General features: G+C 40.6%; 1 protein-coding gene across 2 annotated transcripts in view; it reads right to left on the minus strand.

Moving 5' to 3' along the window:
* grin2bb (glutamate receptor, ionotropic, N-methyl D-aspartate 2B, genome duplicate b) overlaps nt 1-26934 on the minus strand; it is a 136391-nt gene that overhangs the window by 47938 nt on the left and 61519 nt on the right. For both annotated transcript variants that reach the window (XM_063475324.1, XM_063475323.1), the window contains exons 4-6: nt 11715-11858; nt 8896-9166; nt 5183-5375 (exon numbers count right to left, since the gene is read on the minus strand). In XM_063475324.1, coding sequence (XP_063331394.1) covers nt 5183-5375; nt 8896-9166; nt 11715-11858 — 608 coding nt within the window. The remainder of the gene's footprint in view (nt 1-5182; nt 5376-8895; nt 9167-11714; nt 11859-26934) is intronic.

Genomic DNA, 26934 nt, shown 5'->3' on the forward strand with positions numbered 1-26934 from the left:
TAGACTTTTTTAATGTAACAACCACCCAATTTACTTTTTTCGGTATACCAAAGAAAGTAGAGGCGGCTGCTCGACTTGACTGAGATGGATGCCTTCCTCAAACCACGATCCAAAGCTTGCGAGACTGAAATCCTGTGCAGTGTCGCGAGATTTAACATTGCTATATTATTGACTTACTTCACTCGAACATGATATGAACAATTTAATCTACCCTCTCTGTATATCATGTAGTTCCTACACTATATAGTTACACTTCACTTTAAAGCATGAGGCAATTGTGTTAAATACAGGCAAGACACTTACATAAATCCAAGAGCTGGCCAATCCCTTTTTTTCAGTGTAGATGGGCCATAACAGAACTAAAATGAACATCATGTTATATTAAAAAAACACAGCATTGATAATATAACCGTTTCTAGATCAAGTTAGCTTATGACTGTATTCCTGTAGACTTCAGAGGGTTGCTTGAAGCAGGTTTAACGTTTTATAGGAGACTCACTGAAATACCTGGAATACCTGGAATTCTACAATTTCAGATCACAAGTTTTATTGTAGGATATCACAAGAATTTTATTTATATGTTTCTTGTTTTGCTCTTTTTCCTTTTTTTATGTTGCAAATCAGGTTATCATGTGTGATATTGCCCAAAAAGGGTATATTTACCTTTAATATAAAATGTAAACTTCTTTCAGTTGTTTCCTTTTTCACAAAGGGTCACAGTCAGGCAGATTTTTTACACCAGATCAAGCCCTCTTGTGGATTTGCATTTCCACCAGGTCTCAAACTGTGGAAGTTTATATGTTAGACAGATGTGTAAACTGGTACACTATGAAGCCCCATCTTTTATATACAGTCTGTGTGTTACAAAAAAGAAGTCCAGTTCCTCAGACTCAGTCTGTCAGTCAGAACTGCCCACCAAGTACATTAAAACATCAGTATGATGTTGGCAAAAAATGCTCCCAGCTGGACCTCATGGTGGGAACCATCTTTATTTACAGTCTATAACTCTAACCCTCTTCAGTGGCGAGGATTCCCAGAAGCACAATGCAATGGCTTGTTCGCCATCTAATAAACACAGATTTATTAGACAGACACTTTTATTGTGCATATTAAGAAATGTAATAATGGTGCTCTCCCGCTGCAGGACAAAAAACAGGAAGGAAAAAATACTTTAAAGGTAAAAGAAAACGAGAGGAGCACGCTTGCCTTGCGTGCACAGGAAGCAGCAGTGACTTTTTTGGGCTGAATTTTACTGAATGCTCAAAAGAATGGCATGCAGCGAGCCCACAGCCGTGAAGAAAAATGTCTTGTCAGACTGCATAAAAGCACACTCACTACAAAATATTTATCATCTCTTACATCACATCTACCGGTGAGGAATTTGTAAATCAGCACAGAGATTTGAGAGAATTTTGAATGCCAGCCCTCACACACACACACACACACACACACACACACACACACACACACACACACACACACACACACACACACACACCAAACAATAAAGAACATCACTTTCTCTGCACACACAAATAAGCCCCTTAGCGCCTCATCCAGAAACCACTTGGAGCACATTTTCTCATTACCCCAGTGTTCCTGTCCTCTCTGTCAGGCAGGAAACAATGGATGGCCTCTAGAGCACTGTGCGCTTGTGCGTGCATTTGCTTATTTGTCTAGGTTTCCGTGTTGGGGTAACTGCAGCGTATTTATGCATTTATACATGCACGCCTGTGTGTGTGTGTGTGTGTGTGTGTGTGAGGTCAAGCAGCCCCTAAACAAATTTGTGAGCGTGACTCACCGGGATCTCCCATCTCCGTCCATCAGCGCTGACAGGATGCCATGCTAATCCAGCATGCATGCAGCCCACTGTGGCCTGTAGCTATATAGGAGCTCGTAGAGACATATGGCCTTATTATTGCTTTTGTCTCTTGGGATGAGTGAATGGAAGAGTTGGAATTATGCATATGCAGTGTGTGTGTGTGTGTGTGTGTGTGTGTGTGTGTGTGTGTGTGTTTGTGTGTGTTTAAGTATGTGTGTTCTAGACCCCTGCTAGCCCCTGGAGTCACCATCAGGATCCAGTGGTCCAAATTCTCTAGCTTCACTCAGTCAAACAGAGAAAAATGGAACGGATGGCTGGAAAACACACAGTATCAACACACATGCAGCACACACCCACACAAACAGAGCACGGCAACATCCCAGGTGTGCGCCCGAAGGATGATTGAGAGCTAACCCTGGGTCTGATAGCGTCCTTTGGGAACTGAAATATTCATGGCCGTGGCGCTATTGTTATCTCTGTCCTGTTGGTGGCTGAAACCTCGATGGCACGCATAAGTGCTCCACATATAAAAAAAAACCAAAAAAAAACCCCCAAAAAACCCAGAAACAAGGGTAAAGACAAGACCCAAATTTGCAGTAATACATCAACCTCAGCCTGGAGATTAATGCAGTAGTGGCAAGGGAGGTTGCATAATATCTCCCTGTTTCTTCGCAATCCTGAAATTCAAACTGACAGTGAAAAAAAAAACAAATAAAAAAACAGAGAAGGAGAGAGAGAGAGGCAGACAGGTGAGTAGTTTTGTAAGGCTAAAGCACCGCTTTTATTAGAGGAGATGTCCTCAGGAGTTCTTAGTTTTTATTAAAATAAGCCCTAAAGAGCGCTTAAATGTCATGCTATACCAACATATCTGTGTTTACATGCGTGTTTCTGTGTGCGAGTGATAACCCCACTGTTGTTCTATGGATCTCTTTTTTTCCATTAATCCGGCTGTCCCCGAGCATTCAATTAGCTGTGGAATCTGTGATCAATGTGAACACTAAAAGCATGCCCCATGAAGTTAAATGGGGATTAATTATTGAATACCAATGCTTCGTCTTGTTCTGTAATGTGCCAAAAAAGCAAAACAAGGAAGTTCAGAGGAAGAAGGAGAGGGGGGCGAGAAGGATGTTTTTCTTTAAAGATGGCTGTGAGTTAAGATAAAGATAAGAAGGGAGTTAATGTTTCTGTTCATCTTTTTTAAGTTTTTATTGGCCAGTAAAACAAATTCTGGCTCTCCCGAAGGAAACGTCTCTGCTTTGTTCAATGTCTGTGCGTATTTTTTTGTGCCCACGTTGTATTTCATGTGTGGGGTCGCACATTTTCTAGATTTGTAATAGTAGTTTTTGCTCCGGCAACCAAAAACCAGATGGCTGCTTTGGCTTTGATATAATTAATTTAAAAACATATTTACTTCTAAAGGCATTTTCTTGTAACACACCATGTCCATTGGCTGCACAAATATAAATTTTAAGCTTTATAAAATTAGGTGAAAGAAGCTTATTGTTTTTTTTAGTAAGGGAGATTATCTTTACTGGATGGTGCTCGTATTAAAACAATGTCTGAATACAAATATATGTTGATTTTGCAGCTGGTTTTCACTCAAGACTCTTCATGTACAGTGTATATACTGATTGGAACCACTCAGTGCTGGATTTATGAGAATGGCAGATAGAAGCTAAATGTCTTATACTCCCAAACACAGCCAAATTTGTTTTTTTCTTAACCGAACCAAACAATAACAGAAAACCAAAGGTGGAAAAAGAAAATAGATGTTCCACTTGTACACTACATCCATGTGACTGCATGGCAGGTGTAATGAAAAGGAGAGTGATCGTGAAACAATAACAAGATAAAACAAGTTGTTGTTTTTTCATATTTGTCTCCTCTTGTTTTCCACCCAGCTTCTGCCTCTGTTGTTGTCTTGATATGCACGTATTTCTTAAAGCTTTCAAGACAATTGGTGCTAAAAAATATGATGGAAAAGCAAACCAGTTTGTCTCAAGGGGCAACTGGCAGCCTCCCAACCCACTGATTTGTGTCCTACCCCACCTAGCTACCGCTGTACCACCTGCTCACCTGTCAGCCTCTTTGTTCTCACATGACACAGTGGATCATCTGCCTCCATCTCACCCTATCCCTAGCATCTCCCTCTGTCACACCAGCTCTCTGCATGGTGTGCTTCATTACATCCATGAACCTCCTCTGTGGTCTTTCTCATTTCCTGCAGCCTGGCAGCTCCATGTTCAACTTCATTTGGCCAATATATCCACTAACCCTCCTCTGCACATGTCCAAACCATCTCAACCTTACTTCTCTAGCTTTGTCTCCAAACTGCTCAACCTGATATGTCCCTCTGTTGTAATCATTTCAAATGAGTATCATATCCAATGAATATCTTAACATCTTCAACTCTGCAGGCTTCAGCGTGGCCTCCTCTGTTTTTTGTTAGCAGCTCTTTCTCCAAACCATTTACCATAGCAGGTAAATAGCAACCTTTCCTTTCACTCTTGCTGCTATCCTTCTGGCACACCTGACACTAATCGTCACTCACCCCACCCTACCTGCACTCTCTACATCACCTCTCCTGTGCACTGTCCATGCCTTCCAATAGAAGTCATGGACAGTGGGAATCTTGCTTATTCTAACATTCATTCGTCTTCTCTTCAGAGCATACTGCCACCTCTCCAGAATCTCTTTCACCTGCTCCTTACTCTTACTGCAGGTCACAATGTAGTTTGTGAATATGATCATCCATGAAGACTCCTGTCTGTCTCTGCTAATCAGTCCATCAAAATGTCCAAATAATATCAAAAATGAGGTAAAAATCCTAAAAATTAACCTTGAAAACATTAAACCTCTCCACATGAAGTAGCTGCTACTGAAAAGCACTTATCTTTGGATAAACACCAGCAAACACTTTTATTACAGCCACACAGAAAATGCTAACCCGACATGCTTTGTTGGGAAGTTGTCCTTGGCAGGTGGTTGGAGGTATCCTCTATCACCCTCTACCACAGGATAACTTCAAAGAACAAGATCAACGAACTGTAGGAGACACAGGCCACCAACAAAGAAAAACGAGCCACAATCTGAGAAGCTTTAGGAGCTAGGAAAGCAGTAAGTGTAATAAACAATGTAGCTCATGTGTTTTTATGCAATAAACGTCCCGCACAGGCAGCTGACTGCCTGGATTCTCTCGTGATGAAGATTATAGGTTCTCAAGAATCACGCCGCTTTGCAAGGTAAGCACAGTTTTGCATTGCAGGTCTGGTTCATTAGACCGGGACATTCAGAGTTGAGGGGTTTGATTTCTTTACACATTTCACCATGTATGCACATCATCCATTCCAGCCAACTCACTTCAGTATTTCCTTGGAGTGTCCGGTGTTTGAGCTCTTCTTGTCAGGTGTCCCGAGGCAGCTTGACTTCTGCATGGTGTGTGGCCCTCGATCCAGTATCATGGTAGAGGTTGCCGTAGCAATGACAGCCACTGCATCACGTACCCTGGCCTCGATGTTGTAGTCCCATTCGTCATATGACACTGAGATAAGCCCTGGGAGAGACAGTGAGAGAGCAAAGGAGAGAGAAATGAGGTGAGAGAAAGGGATGTATGGAAAGAGAGAGGGAAAAAAGAAAGATGAAAGGAAGCGGAGAGAGAGAGTAGTATGAGAAAAACAGACGAGCAGAGTGCTGTGAAAATTAGCCAGAGGGGGCAAGATATACAAAAATAAAAGCATTTTAGAGAAGGTGAAAAAAAAGAGACAAAAGGGAGACAAAACTCAGAAGGAATGTCTAAAATGTTGAAAACAATATTGAAAAGATGAAAAAAAAAGAAAAAGAAACAGCTAAATATGAGCATCAGTTGAGACTACGGTCACTCCTGAGCTCATTTTGTTATGCTTGGTTTTCCAAGCATGAGAAACTGCTGGCTATCACACGTCAACATCCATTTCTTGCACACAGAAACAACTGCGTTTTCAGGTCATTTTCCATGGCTGGTTAGGATTATGTGTGTCATTTAAAACCTGGGCTGTAAATCTATTTAGAAAAAAAGAGAAAAGCCAAAAAAACATTTTTAACCAGCCTAAACATGGTGTTTCTGCCGATTTCAAACATATGTTAAAATTTGATTTTTCACCTGCTCAGGCAAATGGAAATACAGTAATAAATTAACTGTAGTTGAAATAAATGGCTTTAAACATGCTCAGTGAGTGGAAGGGCTCTAGGGAGAGCCACTGCAAAAAGGACCTGAATCCCTGGAGAAATACTTTCAAACCATCACTGGGAATTTTGGTAACAACGGGGCCAGACTTCAGCTTATTAGTAAAATGGATAGCTACAATATGTAACTAGTGTGTGTTTAGTCATGATTTACCACTTATTCATGAAAAATCAGTGGATGCAAAACGATAACACATGATGAAATTAATTTCCAAACACATTATGAACTCAGTTCACAAATATCAGCGTGTACCTAATCACTGACTGCCACTGGTGTGGTGCAAATACAGCAGGAGAACATTTGCATATATGCAAACAGGCCCATCTGTCAATTGTGCCCACGTTTTGTTACAAAGTCTTATGAGAACCTACCACAGAATAAAGCAACATTGCAGACATTTCAGCGTCTTGATGTCAGCTTGGTAAATGGAAATGCAAAAACCGAGACTACAGTCCTTCAGTGTGTAGTAGACTGTGTAAATTCAAAGCACATTACATTTATACAAAGCTCAGGAGAGAGTCCTCTCACAGGACAGACAAGATGTTATGAGACCGCAGTGGAGCCTTAACAATACACTTCAGACCTCATTGATCTGGTTTAAAGGACCAAAGAAATTTATATGAACATTGACAGGTAGTGAGGCAGAATAAAACGATGAATGGCCAGTATAAAATATGATGCAGCACAGGAATAGCCGTCCAAAGACACCACGATTAAGAGTGTCATGGGAAGGGGCAGGCCAGGTTATCCTTTGTCTTTTCTTTTCTAACACGTCCTCGAATTTCAGGCAAAGTGGTGCGTGCCACCTTTAGGTGGGGTATTGTCGTCTAGTCAGTCCTTTCCGCTACTTCTCAGATTAAATGCAATCAACTCAGCAGTTTTTGAAGGCAGATTTATCTGGCAGCAGATCTCCACCACACTGTCTTAACCTCTGTGGTGGTACACTGCAAAAACTGGCTATCTAAATATATTAAAAAGAAATTTAATTTGAGAAGATCCAGACTATAATCAAGTGGTGTATAAGTGTGTGAATTGTTACTAAGAGGTCTTGAAACAAGATTTCTAGCTAGAAATGTCATCTCAAACAACTACTTTTAGAATTTATATACTAAATAAGAAGTAAAAGACATATATTCTCAAAACGAGCTTAATAATCCTATTCCCTGTGCTCATGCTTAACATATCACTCTCAAAACAAAATCAAAAGGACTTTTTGGCTGGATATAAGATTGTAAGACTTGGTTTGACAGACAGATTTCTGCAGTGTAATCAGACTCTCCTTGTTGGAAATCAGGAACCCGTTTTCTGAGTAAATCGATACTGTTGCTCTGTCTCTTCTAGTTAACTCACTCCTCGTTTAAATTCCTATCTTTATTTCCCATCTGACGTTTCATGGAGGTCAGCGTTGTCTTCAGCCCCGGCTACTGCTCAGTCACACCTTGCATTGGAAGGATTTGCAAAACCCGGATTCCCTACTTCCATCAGAAAACCTCCTTTCTGGACCAGAAGCTTGCAAGTAAAACTGTTCCCATTACTCACTCCACAATCATACCTGTGCAGCTCTTCTCCTTCTCAGATAATCTTCTCCTCTCCTCCCCTTCACAGAACTTCTGGCCGCTTATCTCTGCTCAGACCCAGCTCCACGTTTCGGTGCATTACTTGCTGTATTTTCAATAAAGCTTTTGAACTGCATTCTGGTGTTTCCACTCTGAATTCAGAGCCCTCACTTTGCCAACATGACAGAATACTACGCACGAGCCAAGCTATGACGCAATCAAGCCTTCCCATTATTTTCAAACTATGTCTGAAAAATGTAGTTTATTGAAAACACTCTGATGGGTAAATACTAAATCCTTGCCCAGCAAACCTGTCGGCTGTGAGCGTAAAACCCCCACTCAGCGCTGCTGCCACATACGCCTGGGGATGCGACCTGGCAGCTCAGTCACTCAGAACTTCCCCCTCAGAGATGTTGGCAACATTTCTTTGGCCCGTGGCGATAACGCGGAATGAATTATTGCTCAACAGTTTCTTGAAAAACTGATCAGAATTCATAGAAAATAAACACAGATAAATTAAATCTGTTTAACATGTGTTAATCTGGAAGTTTAGAAATCTTAGGAAACATAAAGAATGAAAATCCTGAAGTTCGGCCCCGCTTCATCACAAGTGTCCTCCTGATTTGACTAACTCTAGAAACGAAACTCTAAACAGTAGAAATCTACTAATATTACAAGAAGAGAGAGAACGAGGTGGATCTTTTGCTCAGGTTAAAGCATCACGATAAATATCCTGTGTGATACTAAAATAAATACATTCTATTTTTATTTGGCTGCATTAAAATACACATTGAAACTGAAGTATTATGCTCATGTTGGAAATGCTCATATTAAACATGGCCAAAGTTTCAAATAACGAGGTTAAGTGCAAATAATCCATGTGAGCCGAGAGCTTAGGCTTCAGACTGCTCGAGTTTTTCAGACTCTTTCTACTGCAGGATGTGCATGGTGCCAAAGAGATGGGATATTTTTCATTTGGTCATGTGGGGAACATGGCTCTTGCTGCTGTTAAAACCTGTTTGCAAGGGGCAGCCAATCAGAAGAAAGATGATTTAAAGGGTGAACAGCTGAAACGGCTTGCTTCTTAAAGAGGATAAATCGAGACACAATATGAAAAAAAAAGGTTTTTATCTATGAATCACACAAAATCTTTTCAAAAGTGGCTCGATCAGCGTTCAAGAATAAAATTATGTTGCTGCAAATCAATCTAATAGGTCCATTTCAACCATATGACACATAAACCAAAAATTTAAAATCTTGACAGCACTTTCTTCTGCTCTGGTGTCTGGTTGTACCTGTGGGGAAGACTGTGGGAACGTGGTCTGCATCACCAGCCACAAGCGAGGGCACAATCCAGGTGAAGCCGTAACCTGTGAGGCCCACAGAATGAGCCACTTCAAAAATAGTGGTAGCCTCTTCCTTTGTGCAGTAGAGCAGAATGACAGGGCTCTGCAGTTTCTTTAGCTGGTTCTGGATCTTGAGGTCTCCATCATCCACGGACATATCCAGTAGGAGGACTTCTTCTAGCTCCCAGCCTACAAAGCTGTTCTCGATGGTGCTGCGGACCTGGAGAGAAAGCAGGAGATTGTTTGAAGACGCGTGGGCTGCACACATGCAGTGTAGTTGTGAAGGAGATATACTGGAACAAAACTGACTGAGATGTCTCCTCCTCCAACCTCGAGACTGCCAAACAGTTAGTCTCTACACATCTCCTGGGAGGAGGAAGCCATGGTCGATTAGGTAAAAAAAAGATTAGGTAATCTCTTTTTCCCAGATATTACAGCTATATCTTCACACACAGAAAGAAAATTCTCTAGGAGATGGTGCTGGTTTTATTTTTCTGTGCTCACCTGTAAACAGATAAATGAGCAACGCAGGAAGACGTGAGTTTTTATTTAGTTTGTCTCCAAATCTGTATTTATAGATCTCTAACTGAAACAGTATATGGCACTTGGATGCAGTAAGTATTGTAGCTTTTGAAAATAGCTGTTCCTCAAGGGAATCAATTCAAACTGAGTTGTACGAGATTAAAAATAGGCAACTTCTCATCACAACATTAACTTTGTTTTGTAATTAAGGAAGAAAATTTGGGTCTTCGAAGCATTTTTAAAATTTGCTTGAGAGAGGAGAGCACAACGAGATTTATGATGCTCATAAAAAGTGACTATAGAAATACAATCAGTTTTTTCTTTGGGCTTTTTTTCTTATTTTCCAAACACACAGAGTTTATGTTATAAAGATAATACAACTCCTCAGAGAAGTACCAGACTCCAAATACCCTCTATATGTTTTTTTTTAAGAAACACAATGTTTCTTTAACTTTGTTCAAAGGAAAGAATTGTTATTACAAAATATGATTAGCTTGGCTTCAATAAAGTTTTTATTCTGCTCAGATGTGTGTGATGTTCAAAGTGATTCAGGATCTCACACAATCCTCTTTAAAGAGTGCGTTCTTGGCCTTCAGATAAGAAGGCTGAAACCACCGAGCAGCAAAATTCATAAGGCCTGTGTGTGCTTTTTACCATTAAAGCAATCAGAAAATAGAACTAGCAACCCACGTGGTTCACACTCCAAACTCCAAATCGTATCATTTTTTGAAACTTGAATTTGTGGCAATCATGTTCTCAGAAATAGGACCACCTTCCCAACTGCTCAATGTCTTTAAAAAAAAAAACCAAAATTACAAAAAAAAAAAGGAGACTAAAAGGAGAATATATCTTATTAAAGGAAGTACATTAATCTCAGGCTTTCTATGTTAGGTAGCCAAAAGACAAAAGTAATAAAATCCAGTGTGGCTGGGAACCAGTGTGAAAACATATCTGTTGGATGAATTGAAAAACGTGACGACCATTATAAACCAGTTCTTATCACAGGAATACATTTATCTTTGCAGATAATACTCCTCCTTATATTTCTGATTTCAACTTATTATCAAGTAGTTGTATATTTTGGATAAAGGCAGCGATAAGGCATACAAAAACTTACTTTTACGTAAATGTGTTTTTGTTTCAGCATTGCAGCTGAATTTTACTTTGAAATGTCTCCAATTCTAGTTTATGTCGCACTTTCCACAAGTTCACTACTGCACGAAGAGTAGCTGGCGAGTGTTTGCAAACAAGTCAGTGTTTTCCATGCACACTATGGGTAACTGATTTGTTAGCAACCAAAGCAATCGCTAGATTTTTACTGACCAATCAGGGAATTTTGTTTTATTATATTTTTTCATACTTCATTCATTTAAATTTGATTCAACCCTGAAGTTAGGAGTGTGGTTCCTCTGACTGCCAGGTCAAGCCCAAGGAGCTCCCCATAGTCTCTCTATAAATGATGGATGTAGCTATCGTGACCCTATCCATTTGTTTCTGAAATCTTGTCTCGTTTTGAAGCCTCTAAATTAATTTCACCGTTGCCATCTCAGAGTAATAAAACAAATAAACAAACAAAAAAACAGCTGTGATGGGCAGGGGTGGGTCTGACTGTGAACACAACATCAGCTCAAGGCACTTTTGCATTGGCTCCATTTTTGCAACCAAGAATCTTTGTCCTTCTTTTACACTGTCTATAAGGCAGCCTCCTTCCATTCTCTTTTGCTTATCCTTATCAGGACCATGGGGGGGCTGGAGCCTATCCCAGCTGCCACAGGACGAGGCTGGGTACACCCTGGACAGGTCGTTAATCTGACGCAGGGCCACCAGAGACAGACGTGCAACCATCGCACTCACATTCACACCTGAAGAGAACCCACACAGACATGGAAAGAACATGCAAACCCAACACAGAAAGGTGGTGGAGTCGAACTTGGGACCTTATTGCTGTGAGGCAATAACTGAGCAATCCACACCTTCACAAAGGTGTGACTAAATAAAACCAACAAGACAAATTGTTGAAGCTTCAAAATGCACAAGTCAAAACCAATGAGTGATGTCACTTAATGGTAGCTACGTCCATCTTTTATACTGCACATTGTTGGTGCCTTTTGATGCATTATTAAAGCAAATGTCTGACAAAGACTCATTTTTTAGGTCATGGTACAGTCTGTCTAACACATTGGCTACATAATAACAAATTAATGATGTAGTATAATTAAAAGCGTCTGTTTTTTGTATTTATTTACCTTGTTGACAAAGTCCTGGTAACCAGGGTAATACGTGGTGACTATGGAAAAGATGTACCAGTCATACTCCTCCATAATGTTCAACATGACGGAGGCCTGCTGCTCGATGGATGGACCAAACTGGAAAAACATGGAGTGGTCGTCCTGGAAACGAGATACACAGAGCCAATCAGCAAATAAGGTCATGAGTCATACAGCATGAGAGAGAACTGGAAGGTAGGGCACAGATGATTATGGAGCGTATCCAGCTCCTTCAAGCCAGAGAAACAAATATAGTCTTGTCTGTAGCTCAGAGTTTACCATCCTCCTTTAATGCTGTCTGACTGCACCACAGAATATGCACCAATACTCTGTGGTTCAGTCAGAGAGCACATGTGATGCAAACCTTTTTGATATCTTAAAGATATTTATGAATATTCTAACACAGACAAGGTGACATTCATAATCAGAGAGCCTCATCACATTTATTATACTACTGAGCGCACAATTAAGATGGCCACCTGGTTCAATTGCAGGGCAGCAACTTTGCAGCAGGCGTCAAAACATTTTTCTCCAAGGAAAAAAAAGCTCTTTTCTTGCTCCAGGAGTCACGAAGCGGTCAAGGGAAGGTCAGTCATGTAAAACCACCAAACAACTTATCAGGACAAAGAAGTTACGATGGATTATTTACAAACGTCCTCCCTCCGAGGAGACGTGACAGAGCTGCTGTAATGAGAACAGCATCGTGTCAGCAGCCTTTTTTAGTCTGTCCACAATGAGGCCTTCTGTTAAAGGGTGACTAGAATAGAGATCTGAGAGTTAAGCAGAAACACAGTCTGTGTGTGTGAAAGTAAAACAATGTAAAATGAGGCTAAGGTACTAAAATCTTACCTAAAGCTGTATAAAGAACCAACAGTAGTTCTTTAAAACATGCATGTAAGACACTGACGCTTAGACTCACTTTCAAAATAAACTCAATATTGTTTCTATACATGTTTTCAAGTCCACACTTTTGCTTATTTCGGAAATCTTGGAGCCATCTCGGAGAATCCTCCCTCCTTTACCGCCAACATTAATAATGTCTCACATTCAGCCTTCTTCCAACTATGCAACATTTCTAGTCTACGCCCTTTTTCTTTCTCAACACCTCACAAGTTCTGGGTCGCGCCCTGGCCACCTCTTGTTTGGATTATCCCCCTCAGAACTTCTTAATCAACTTCAAATGGTTCAGAACTCACCCGATCATATTACATTTATGATGATCCAGCTTCATTCACTCACTTTTCCCTAACACATCCAATACAACATTCTGCTCCTCACTTTCATGGCACCCCCCTCCATAACTCTCAGACCTCCATCATCCTTTCACACCCTTTCTCTGCTCAGCCTAAGCTGCACTCCTGAGCCCTTCTCGTTTCAGACTTAACACCACGGGTGCCAGAGCCTTTAGCTGCACTGGAACTCACCTCCACTTCACCTCCGTCAACTAGACTCTATTACACAGTTCAAATCACAGCTGAAAACTCATCTGTTCACATCAGCAGGTCAACTATAACCATAGTGTTTGACATGTTTTACACTCACATATTATTCCAAGGTTTTAATCTCTCCTATTATTCTTGCTATTCTGATGTTGTATTAGGTGAACCTTAGTGTTTTAAAGGTGCCAAAAAATAGAATTTATTATTGTTATTATAAAAGCTGATCATGCCCCTCATCTCAGTTTAACCTGTTAGCATGCCAGCTTTAACTAATAACCGTTAAGGCAATCACAAGATGCAGTGCAGCTGATGGAAATCTCTTTAGGTTTGCAGATATTTGGCACGGTTCCTTTTTTTAAATCTTTGATTTCTGCTTTCAATTTTTATTGAACACATTTGTGTTTGAGTTTCAGTTTAGCTTTCTGTTCTCATGTTGGAAGTTTTGCCTCCTGATTGTTTTCACTAGCGTCTCGTTGCCCTTCTGTTTCTGATTCCCTAATCAGCCCTCTGTGTATAAATATTCCCGTCTGCTTCTTTGTCTTTGCTGGATCGTCTGTTGAACTTCCCGGTTCCCTTGTGTCAGTTTTCAGCGTTTCCAGGCTTCATGTCTAAATGTGTGTGTTGTCTGTTATTTGGGGATTTTTTTTTTCCTCCCTTCTGGACTTGTTTACCTTTTGTTGCTTCTGTGGACTTTAATTATCAGGTTTTAATAAAGCTCGCTTTTTGTTTTACTCTGTGGTTTGGTCTGTATTTGAGTCCACCTTTAAACGGAAATCTTGACAGTATTTGAGCATAAAAGAAAATTTTATGCAAATTAAAGCGTGATAATGTTGCTACAAGGAGATTAGAATTAGACTTAGAAGTCTTTTATTGCCATCATGCAATGTATAACAAAACTGCAGAGAGGCTACAGCTGCAGATGCAAAAAGAAAAATAAAGAACAAACATGCAGTCATTTGCATTTAACTATTTAAAATGTACTATATATTATATTATATAGTAGGGATGAGAATTGAGAACCAGTTCCCAGAATGCTAATTCTTTGGAACTACAGTATTAGTTTGCTGGCCTAATGATCCTGCTTATTGGTTGCACTTGTACTACAATTAGCTGATTTCAGTTCAAGTGCAGGATTAGGAAAATAGTGGTGCAGTCTGCAGCATGGATATGGACATTGCTTTTATTTTTATTGCACAAAAGAATGATATTGTGACGGTAAAGCGCAAACTGCATCCAGGACAGAAATAAGTACATTATTTTGTAAACACAACTTCGGCTCCTTGCGATCATCTGCACAGATAGCATTCTAATGCTAAGTTAGCCAGACAGCCTGCTAACGCTACCCTGACCCCAGCCCAGCAGCCAGATGTTGAACTTGAACAGGCAACAAACTGATGAGCAGTCAGGCTGCAGCCTCCAAAAAAGCAGAGAAATACCCCCAACATGCACAGACATTTGACCACACAGCATGAATTAATTTGCAGGAATGTAATATCTTTGATATGCTACTTAATGATAGTGGTTACACAAAGCAGAGCCAGTGAGAACACAATGAGAATCAATAAGAGAATCAAATCAATAAGTGATATTGATAATGGAATCGAAATTGCTAAATTCTTATCAATTCCCATCTACGCAAGGTATGGTAACCACGTAATGTGGCAACAAAAAATGAGTTGCAAGAATTTTGCAATTTCACAATGACTTAACCGACAATAGACAACATTGCACAAAGGATTCTGATGATCTAAGATATTGCTCTACTGGCTGTGATATTGCACAAGAGCAAAATTATTGCAGGAAGGAGATAAAGGAGAAATGGAAGATGAGGTGGTAGTGGTGTTGATGGAGAGAGGTCATGACACTTGAGAAGAAGCTGGGTCTGTTTGTCTTGCTTTCAGGAAACCTGTAACACCTGCCAGAGAGCAACACGTTGAACAGGTGAGAGTTGGGATGTGACAGTGATCAGGATGACCAAATGGTAAACACAAACTTGTGCACCAAATATCACTGGAATCCAACTTAAAATGATCTACCAGCAAAGGCTAGCAGCTGGTACTGTTAGCAGATAACTCCCCATCTCTACTTCTGATTAAAATGTGATCCATTTGGTTTCTAAACAAAGATGGCCATGGCAATAAATTCAAAGTCTTCAAAATTACAGTCCGCGAATGACTGGTTGCCAGGTGCAGGCTGCAAGGAGGCTTAAGCTAAAAGTACATATTTAAAACCAGCTTACATCCATGTTCTTATTTATTCTTTTTTTCAGCTCTCTTTATTGGGGTTTGTTGGTCCAACATAAGGCAAAAAAAAGACGTTACAGGCATAACTGTAGACAAAGGTCTCCTATGACTTGGATTGATTAAAAAAAGTTACATTACTTTTTAATTCTGTCATGTCTTGTTTACTTATTTGTCGTTTTAGATAAACTGTGGCTAAAACTGATGTGAAATGTTGGGCCATACTTCACAGCAGCACCAAGAAAAGAAAACTTTTAATCAGTTAGCTCTCATTTGCTTCGCTTCACACGATCTTCAATTTTAAAGTAGAAGATTCAGTATTTTGTGTTTTCTTATATTTGCCCCCTGTGGAACATCTTACCCATGCATGGACTAATTATATAAACCTGCATATGCACATGTTAGTCATGCAGGAAGCAGAGCAGCGCTCGGGTTACGTGCACGACCTCCACTCCACATCAAAGCCAGTCTTCCCTATTCCACCACTTTCTTACCCAGAGGGGGAGAAAGGATGTACTACCTACCTTTCACTGCGATAATATGCTAACAACATTGCAGTGTCAAGTGACGTTGGAGGGGCTGGCAACACTGGAAATGAGTAGAAAAGTCGAGTGTTTACATTTGTGTGTGTGAGCAGGCTGAAGCCTGGCATATTCCCTGCTTTGACAGTTCATACACTCAACTCGGTAATGAAGGTATTTTCACGCATGACCGGCAGCTAATGCACTATTCATCTCTAACCTCACACTTCCATCAAAATCCATCATTGTTTGATGACTGCAGCTTCAACCTGCTGAGTTTTAAATGGACTGTGTGGATGAGTGCAACATGTGGTTTACCTGACATTATACTACCCTCTTCTTTCACACACTTCCTCACTTTAAACAGATGAAGCTGGCGATACTCTTTATAATAATGTAATGTTATTTTTTATTATCGGCGACGGTTCGCGTGAACTAAAACTAAGGATGATGTCATCCTGCTAACATGTGTTGCTCGTGTAGCCAAATTTGAAACAGCTCATTCTGCCGTGCCTTCTGTTCTTAGAGGCTGTTTAAAAAAAACACACTATTGAAATACGTGACTTGAGGTGTCATTACAGAGAGCATGGATGCCGTAGACCGTGCCCTAAATAAATGTGCTCTCGGAGTGTATTAACCAACAGCTGACAATACGAGTGCACTGTTTCCTCTTGTATTAGCAGTATCTTCCAAAAATCCCCAAAACTACAAAGCTCGCTGCTCAAAGCTTTTTTAAAAATGACACATCATATTGAAGAATTGCTCTTAAAGACTTTCTCTCTGAGTAAAGAGTAAAAAGAACAGCGCTGCTGTGAAGCACTGAGGGCTGGATGTTTTGATCATTTTGTGGGATTTGGTATTTCCAAGATTTCTGAGACAGTTGTGAGCACAAATGTGGGAGAAATCTCCTCCCACAAACCATATACTGTTTAGTGAGCTATTTAACCAGATCAGTTCAATAAAAATGGTACAATAGAAGGCTGGAAAATCATTGCCTGGTCTGGTGAGTCTCGATTTCTGCTGCGACATTCAGATAGAAGGGTCCGAATTTGGTGTAAACAACATGTAAGAGTGGATCCATCCTGCCTTGTATCAATAGTTCAGGCTGCTGCTGTCAGGGCTCTGTATGCGGGCGGGCGGAGGTGAGGATCCAAATGCAGGACTCTTGGAGACTGAATGGCAAACTCAAAGAACCTCAGCTTTATTGCTGGCACAAAACAAAACATAAACCAAACCAAACCAAACTGAGAATGCTAAGACAAGAACACACAGGCGATTCTGAGGGTACGACGTGACGCTGAGCGCTGGAGGACACACACAATAAATACACATGAGGGAACAAGGAACAGGTGGGAACACAGCTGGGAGAAATTAGACCTAACGAGACAGAGGAAGCAAAACTAGAACACTGACATAAGACATGGGCCTTCAAAGTAAAACAGGAAACAATTCACAAAGACGCAGACTTGACACTGAACTAAACCTACACTAAACACGAGGGCACAAAACACAAAACCTAAGAACAAAACCCTTAACCAGAATAAACTGAAACATAGAATTATAATAATAAACGACAAAGCATAACAAGAGAATCAGAATACAAACCATAATACAGAAGAATATAAGAAACAGAAAATGCTGGGTCAAAATGACCCAGAACCGTGATAGCTGCTGGTGTAATGGTGCGTGGAATACCAACTGAGCCGTGTTTAAACACCACAGAATACCCGAGTATTGTTGCTGACCATGTCCCTTTATTAGCACAGTGTACTGATGACTGCTTCCAGCAGGATAACGCACCATGTGCCAAAACTCAAATCACATCAAACTGGCTTTTTGTGTGTGTTCTCTGTACTCAAATGACCTCCACAGTCACCAGATCTCAATACAACAGAGCACCTTTGGCATGCGGTGGAGCGGGAGACTGAAAAGGGATCCAACCAGCCACTAGCAAAGGTATACCTAATGAAGTGGCTGGTAAGTGTAATGTCAGCACTTACCAAGGATACAAAGATTTTAATTACGGACTCCAACAGCAGTTTGTTCATTCAAGTGGTTTCTGAGAATCTGTGTAATTTAATAACCTGAAGAAATATTTAAATTCTGCACTTTAAAAATGCTGTAGCTGTTTTATAAGATGTTAGATTCTCAGAATGTACTTCTTTATGCCAACAAACTTATAAATAAAATGCTGGAGTTTTAATCATGGCCCTAAAGAGGTTTCAAAACAGCTTTTTGACCTTCAATCACAACTGTACAATTATCTCTATTAATTAAATATGAAACATAAAAAATAAATAAAAAGAATGAGAGCCTCCTTTTTAGATAAATAATAATAATAATAATTTCGTACAGGTTTATTGTGTGTTTCCTGGATCCATCCATCTGTGAACTATGTCTATGTTTGACCCTGCATATTAATTAACATTAGCACTTCAATTCATCATGTAAATATACCACATTTAGCCACATGTTCTAATTTTCATCTGCAGGGCCCGGCAGGTTGGCGGCATATTAAATTAATCAGCAAAACCAAACACAGAGGAGCATGTAAGCATAATTAAAAGGCGGAAATGTGTAAAATACAACACATAGAATATTATATGACTGATCAAACACACCTCACACTTTTTTATCAGTTTTTTATATTTCGTCTGCCGCCCCACAGTTAGAGTCTGACGTAACTAAGACTCAGGATTACACCTATGTCTCCTCCAACTATACACAACTTTGGTTATTTATTTATTTATGTATTGATTTTTTGGTAATAACAAGTGTATTACATTTGATACATGATTTTTTTTTCTGAGTTTTTGAGACTTGACTTGACGTGATGTTTTTCTCCCTGAAAAAATTAAAATAAATTGCAGAATATATTTTTAAGCAATAAACTGCAAAATAAATAAATGCCAGATGTAGCAAATAACACACAAATCTAAACTGATATTTGCAAATTCATATTTTATTTGTTTTATTTTATCAGAGGATAGAGAATGAGGGAATGAACAAAACAAAAAAAAATTCAGAATAAAATTGAAAATTAATTATTTCAAGATTCAAACTTTTAAGGGCTTAAACTGAAAATGCTTTAGATTAAAGGTGTCCAACATAAGGCCCAGGGGCCAAAATGGGCCCGGCAAATATTCCAATCTGGCCCACTTCACAGCTTTAGAAAATGTGGCTGTGTGAATAAATTTTGAAGTTTTAACTGTATTTTATTATAAGCATTAGAGCTTTTTCTAATAATAAAGACCCCCACCGCCCATTGCCACCCACACTACACCAAAAGCATAAGGACATTTACTAAGAATTAATGAAAAAACTATACTCTAAATATATAATAACAGGACAGTCTGAGCAATGATCGACCAGAACCTTATCTGTAATGTTTGTGTTGGTCTGGCCCACTTCACCTTACAGTGGGTTGTATGTGGCCCAGCAGGTAAAATGACTTTGCATCCCTGTTTTAGACGGTCTTACATGAGCACTTTCAGTCTATAGGAGTAAGAACCAATCTACTAATCTAGTTAAAAGGTGTGCTGAAAAAACACATCCCACTTTAAATGGGGCTGCCAAATAAGGCCAAACCCCTCTGCGAGGTCAGATACCAAAAACAGATAACTAGCTGAAGTGGCGCTCTGGCGAAACTGACCCACTTTGCTTCGCTCACCTTTAAACATTTCCTCTCTTTAACTCTTTTTTGTGCAGCCGCCACCTCTCATGTACATCGAAGCTACTTAGTCAATGCCTATCTTTCTTTATCACTTCCTCTCACTTACTTACTCACACAGTATCCCCCTTCTCCTTAAAGTCCCTCTTTGTCTTGCTATCGCCTTTCTCCTGATTCCTACTTTCTAAGAGGGCTCAGAATGGTCTAATCACTCGCGAGACCAAACCTGCCATTCAGACGGATTGTGAGGGCACTACTTATTTCATTCTCTGCTACTTAGATTACAGCTAATCATCATCTCATTCTACTTTCTCTTTCTTATCCTAATCACCCCCAATTTAATTTCTGTCCTTTATTCGCATGGCATTAGTGTCTCCTTTTTCTCGCTCTCTCTTTCTCTTGAATCCTTTGACCTTGCCCTGTCTTTTTCCTCTCTGTCGTCTATTTTACATAATGTCCTGCAGCTCCATTAGTTCATTTCACATTGGTGTGAAGTGTCCTGTGGGCTGCAGGTGTGTGTGTGCCATTACCGAGGCAGCCTGCCTCTCTGCCCGCCTGCTATCCTGCCTGTCATTTTGCATCACACACCGCTTGACCGACAGCCTGCTTGTCACCTAATTTCCAAGCTCTGTTTTTGTGTCTCTTTTTCTATAAATCACAAGTGTGTGTGTATGTGTGTGTGTGTGTGTGTGTGTGTGTGTGATATGGATTCCAACGTCTAATTTAAGGTGTCTGATTTGTTGAGAATGTCTGCAGGTTGGACAAATATAAAGGACTGAGCTCTGAAAGAAATTACATCTGAGACTCACACTGATAAAACCAAACAATTATTTCTAATGAACTGAAGACACTATATACACTGCCATCATAGTCTACTGTTCACTAAGCCCTACTGTCTTAAGTTATTGTTGCAAGCTCTCCATTTGCACCCATTAAACAGGCCACTTACAATAATAACAATAGCAGATTAATCATTTTTCAAACAACTTTTTTTTTTTATTCTAGACAGACGCTGATGAAAGAAGCTTTTGCGTTTCTAGTCTGTGGCCATCACTTTCACCACTGATGGAGGATTATATGATAATTAATAGAATTAATGGATATGGATAATTAGTAGAAGATAATTAAACTGACATTAACATGTTAAAAAGTTCAAAAATTGAGGCTTTTTCTAACAGACGTTTTAATATTTCAAATTGTCTTTTTATAAAATGAGAATTTTCAAAAAGGGCTTTATGTACATGACTGGTTTTCAATAACACTAATAGGCTCAGCTTGAGCAGTGGATGTGGAAAACAGGGAAATAAAACCACATTGTTTTTATGCAGTCGTTCATAGATTCTTAATCCGAAGTTTAAGAAAACCTAAAACACTGTTATGTCATCACAAAACTTTTTGGCTGATAAGCATAGTTGTTGATTTTTGACTATATAACCCTGCTGATGAGCGTTGTGTATGGCTAATGTACTAATGCTGCTTGCTTCTGGTTGACTATAAATTCCTCAAATCCAGTGAAGGTGGAGAGGTGAGCCAGCACACAAGACAGGACAGGACTGTCTTGTGTGGGTTTTCTTTATGTACTCCAATTTCCTCCCACAGTCCAAAGACCTGCGCATTACATTAATTAGTGAAACTGAATTCACCATAGGTGTGAATGGTCGTCTGTCTCTCTGTGTTAGCCTTGCAATACATTTGCAACCTGCCCAGGGTGTTCCCTGCCTCTCACCCCAACACAGCTCGTTAAGTAACGAGTGGATGGATAGTAAAAATGGGGTGTGGACCGTGTCTACACACTGGAGACTAAATATGTGAAGGGACCTATGACCCAGGTTAAATATCATGAACATGCTTAGAGTTGTTCACGTCAGAGGCTGCACTGAGTGCAGCATAGATAGTGGCATAAATGGTTGCATGCGACTGTGAAAGAGTAAGATTTATCTTCCCTGTGTGCATCTGCTGTTGCTCCCTTTAGTGGTCGCCACAGCAGATAATCTGCCTCCATCTCACCCTACCCCTATCATCCTCTTTTGTCACACCAACCCTCTGCATGTCCTCCTTCATCACATCCATGAATCTTCTCTGTGGTCTTCCTCTTTTCCTCTTACCTGTCAGCTCCTTATTCAACATCCTTTGTCCAATACATCCACTATCCCCCCTTTGCAGCTATAATAGCCTCAACTCTTCTACCCAGACCGCTGCGTACTATGCGCCTCAGCATCCGCTGACCCCGCACTGTGATTTTACATGTACCTACCACTTTGTGGCTGAGCTGCTGTCGTTCCCAATCACTTTTACTTTGTTATAATACCACTAACAGCTGACTGTGGAATACTTAGTAGTGAGGAGATTTCACGACTGGACTTGTTGCACAGATGGCATCCTGTCACGATACCACGCCAGAATTCACTGAGCTGCTGAGAGCGACCCATTTTTCACAAATGTTTGTAGAAGCGGTCTGCATGCCTAGGTGCTTCAATTTATACACCTATGGACAAGGAAGTGATTGGAACACCTGAATTCAATGTTTTTCAGTCATTTGGTATGTGCAGCGCCTCGCTCTGGTTGCCCCTGGATTGATGTCAGATGGAAGGCTTAGCTCTTATTAGCAGAGAGGTTCGGTGACCGTGACACCATCATCATTGCAAACAAGAAGGGACTCAGAGCCGATCCAATGTAATCCCGCCACCACCTTGAACCCCATCTGTCACTCCTACTGCACACCTCACCACAGTCTTGCTCTCCTCATACATGCCCTGCACCACCCTCACATACGTCTGTGCCACTCCTTCATGCAGCACTGCAGCTCCTCTCTTGGCACCCTATCATACGCTTTCCCTAGATCCACAAAAGACACAGTGTAACTTGTCCTGTTCTGTATTAAAACAAAATCACTTGTAGCATAAAAGCTCAAACAGTTGCCAGATTTATTTATATATTGTTTTTTAGGTATTGCTCTGAACTGTATGTTGAATGGGATTAATAACGCTTGTTAAATCAATACAGGATGTAGATTACTGAAAAACAGTAACAACAGTAAAGAGCCCTCCAGCAGACATTATGGCTCCCAAAGACAACTAAATTACATTTATAGACAATAAACGTCAAGAAGGCCTAGTGGTTCCATAGTGTAGTGGTTTTCACATTCGCCTAACAAGCAAACAATCCCTGAATCAGTCCTGGGAGGAGACACAAAATACCTTTGGTATTGCATTAGGAAGGGTGTAAAAAATCCAAACTAAACGTGAATCTACCTGATGTCGCGACCAATTGTGAATACACCTCAAAGACCAAGAAAACAGCTTGCTAAAAAAAGTTTTGATTATTGTGCAAGTTGTTGTTTTTTTTTTACCACATCCACTTTTTTTGTCTAGTTCCTAAAAAAAATCTGCAAAGCACTGAGGTACGTTTATTGTGGAGAAATGGGAGGGTAACTGTTTTGGTGCTCAATTTGCTTTATTTATTTTTATTTTTTAATTTTACCATCATTGTTTCTCTCACACTCACAGAGCATGTGTAAAGCCCATAAAAGTTGTACTCTTGAGCAATTTAATTATAAATAAATAAATAAAAGCAGCACATTTACCGCCCCATCCCTTTTTTCCCCTTCTCCTGTGGCACGTCATGACCATTTACTGTATTACAATTGTTTATTTCCCACACTAATCACCACACTTGCCCGTTTTGTATCATGCCAAAGCTTCTTTTTCATCCACAGACACATTAAACACGGCTCTGGTGTTTTGGCTACACCACAGGAAGCTCTAAAAGGCCTAGGTGTAGCACCACAGAGTCTGCAACAGTTAGTTGTGTCAATTAGGGGGGGAAAAAAGACGAAGGCTGGTGGAATCACTTGAGAGGCATTATTCAACCTTTGGGTAGAAATGACACCAGAGAGCCAGATAACGAACACAAAACTCTGTGTGTGTGTGCGATTCCTCCAGCTCCCTGAGGTACTGTACTGCTGCCTAACATGTGAGCATAACCTACAGTTAAATCAGTGACTCCGCACTCTCTGAACTCACTCGAGACCCAGCGGACGACAGAGATACCCAGTATTTTTAATGTGCACACTCATCTGTGTGTACATAAAGCACAAGTCCCCGCTGTGCTGGCAACTATCCCTCTCATTCTTACACGTATGAATGAATTATGCCTGCCGGAACAGCATCAACTGGCTGCTGCATGATTTAAACCCATCAGGACAGCGGGCGTTGGGTGCGTTTGATTTTTTATTTTTTTTCCCTCAGATCGTCACAGACACTTCTCTGGATATGTGGCCGGAGTCGAGGCCGCCTCTGTGGCTGCAGCCTGCGTCAGCGCGCGGCACTGTACAAGAGCCGAGCAGAGAGAGCCTCTAGCAGGAGGGCTGAAAGGATTTGGCAACTCATCTCCATGTCATGCCAATGAAAGCCTGTCTCCAATTAGATTTGCAGAGGAAGAGCGACATATCGGCCCACCGCTCAACAAACCCTGGTGGGAGAGGATTGAAGGGTAGAGAGACGGCAGAGAGGAAGAGGGGGAGAGAGGCAGACAAAGAGGAGAGAGAGTGAGAGAGTGAGTGTGTGTGTGAGAGAGAGAGAGAGAGCGAGAGCAATAGCTGTTAAGGCTGAGCAAGAGTAGTCTCGCTTGAGAAAACAGGCAAACCCTAAGAACTCCCAGAGACGAGGGCTCACAAACACACACACACAAAACATGTGCACAAGTGGCAGTGCACACACATCCCTCCAACACTCAGCTTATTCCACTTCATCACACTCGTCTTTCACCACCTTTCATCTTCCTCCCTCTGTCTATCTCTCCTCCGCACATCCCGAGCACCGCCGCCGCCGCCCGCCATTGCCGCCGCCGCTGTCAATCTCTCAGTTTGAGCCCAGCTTGCTTCATCATCATATTTTTAATCAAACACACACGGCGCTTTAATTAATCTTATATTCGGCTGTTTAATTATCAATGACCCTGTTTCGACGTCTAATCCTCGGCTCCATTCAGTACACTTCATTTTAAACATCCCATAATGTTCTGATTGAATTACCCTTGCTATTTTGGGTCTAGGAAATGATTTCAGAAGCGCTGAAATATGATTCACTCCCACAACTGCCAGTGGAGCGATGATGATGACGGTGATGGCGGCGGTGGCGGTGATGGGTTATTTTACAAACCCATCGTCTGGATACGAGGCAGCATTTGAGATCATAAAACATACAGACGGCGAGTAAAAACAACATTCATTAACTCGTTATCATTTAAGAATGTCTTCATTAAACACTGTTAGGCTGATAAAAGTTGGCTTGGACTGATTAAGCGCTGCTGGTGTAAAGAGCTGATTTCTATTTGGTCCCCTATCATGTGCATAATTATGTAGGAGTAAACATAACGGAGTAATTTAAGCAATATAATGTAATCATTAGTGCATGCTTGAACAACTCCGATGCTACTGGCTCAAGTCAGTGAAACGAAAAAATAAATAAAAGAATAAAAATAAATAAATAAGAATTTATTACAATTTTTTAAAACTTAAATAAATTAAACAAAAAAATGTACAAATATATATATTTTAAATTAATTAAATAAAAAAAAACCATAGTGACAAATTTCTTTTAAAGCTTTAAGAGAGGCTGTGGCGATGACTAAGAGTGCGCTTGTCTACATTTCCCTTAACAAGTAACCTAATGAAGCTTTTTGCTGTAATTAACAGTGACAGTTTAATTCGACACTGTTTTGGGACCATTTGCAGAAGTACCAGAGGCCACTCCATGTTAGAAAACAGCAGAACGGTCCAAGCAAACCTCCCGGGACGCAACGTTCCCCCTCGCTGTGGGATTTAACAAAGACTACACACGCTTACTCTCCCCCTGGCTTCAACAAACGCACACACGAGCACACACATGCTACGCAAACAGATTTGTAAAAAGATGGTCACTGTTGTTGTCAAACCAACGTCCTTACATAGAGTCTAAAATAAAATGAATGAAGGCTACATAAACCGAATGTGTATCGCGGCGTATTCTAACACTCTTCAGATTTCGTGTGTGTGTGCATGTGCCACCTCATATTAATGTTAATGTAATGTTTCTTTCTAAATTAAGGCATAGCAGAGCATGTGCAGTCCTCAGGATGGAAATGTAAATGGATGTGGAGCGACTTAAGGACATTGAGGCGGGCTTTTAAATGGGTGCTCTGCACCAGGCGAGGAAACATTTAGAGGTCTTTATTTTTTGCTTTTACTGACCCACTGGGTGTGTTCCCAGCGTGATGTGCCAGCTTTTGATGTTCCAAGGTCAACCATTTTTAGAGTTGTGAACAGAACTTAGAAGGGTATCCTCATATGTAAGTGTGAGGTCATTTTCTTCCCCAAAAACACCTCTGAGGAAGTGAGCTGAGGATGTGGATGGCTGACGCAACACAGTGCCTTCGGTCAGGCTTGTGGGGGGAGATGGTAGATGGCTGTCTCATATGAATTTCACCACCAGGCAGTTACTTTAACTACAGTTTCATCCAATTCAACTTTAAGGCATCCACAGACAGTAAAAGGGCAGCGTCTGTAGGGCAGACATTGAGCTCAAGTGGAAGTGAAAGCTCTGCTTTCTTTACATCTACCTGTTCAACAAGCCTGAACAGGCAGAAAAGACTTTTTTTCAGATTCTTCCATCCACCACTTGTATACTTGTGACAGCACGGATTAATTAGGAACGAGCTTAAATGAAAACGGTGACTACTTGCTCACTCAGTTTGCCACCTTCAAGTCCTCTCAATGAAGTGGACGTCTGGCGTAGCAGTTTCCTGTCCTATTTGTGCCGCGAGAGGAGTAATGATTAGCCGATCATGACTCAACTAAAGCAGGGCTAAGACCATTGTCAAAATTTGCTGAGTGGAGTGCCTCCACCAGGATATTTTAAATATCCAATGCCATCCTGGAGGCACATGGTAAACCAATCTAAACTGTTTTCCATGAATCTGTTCCTATACTCCTAAAACTCAGTATGTTGGCATGGCTACAAATGCTGCCATTGGCTTCAAGAGCTTATATTAGTTTCTAGTAATTGGTTGGGGAAAATCGAATCCCTTCCTGTGAGGGAATCAGCTAGAGTGGAGGCAATGCCAGAGTGAACAAAAACAGTGCCAGGTCACTTTTTTTTCTTTTCTCGTATCAAGCTTTGAATCTGCAAGACTGTTTTAAACTGACCTGCAGGCTGAGAGCATCTGTCTAAAAATGATACCTGCAGAATGCTGGGGCGTGTCTAAAAGGGACCACAGGTGTGCTGCATTACATGTGTTTTACACAGTATACTGTGTATATGCCGTATTATATATAGTAAAGCAAATACACCC

Source organism: Pelmatolapia mariae, linkage group LG6, assembly GCF_036321145.2.
Source record: "Pelmatolapia mariae isolate MD_Pm_ZW linkage group LG6, Pm_UMD_F_2, whole genome shotgun sequence".
In the NCBI taxonomy this organism is placed as follows: domain Eukaryota; kingdom Metazoa; phylum Chordata; class Actinopteri; order Cichliformes; family Cichlidae; genus Pelmatolapia; species Pelmatolapia mariae.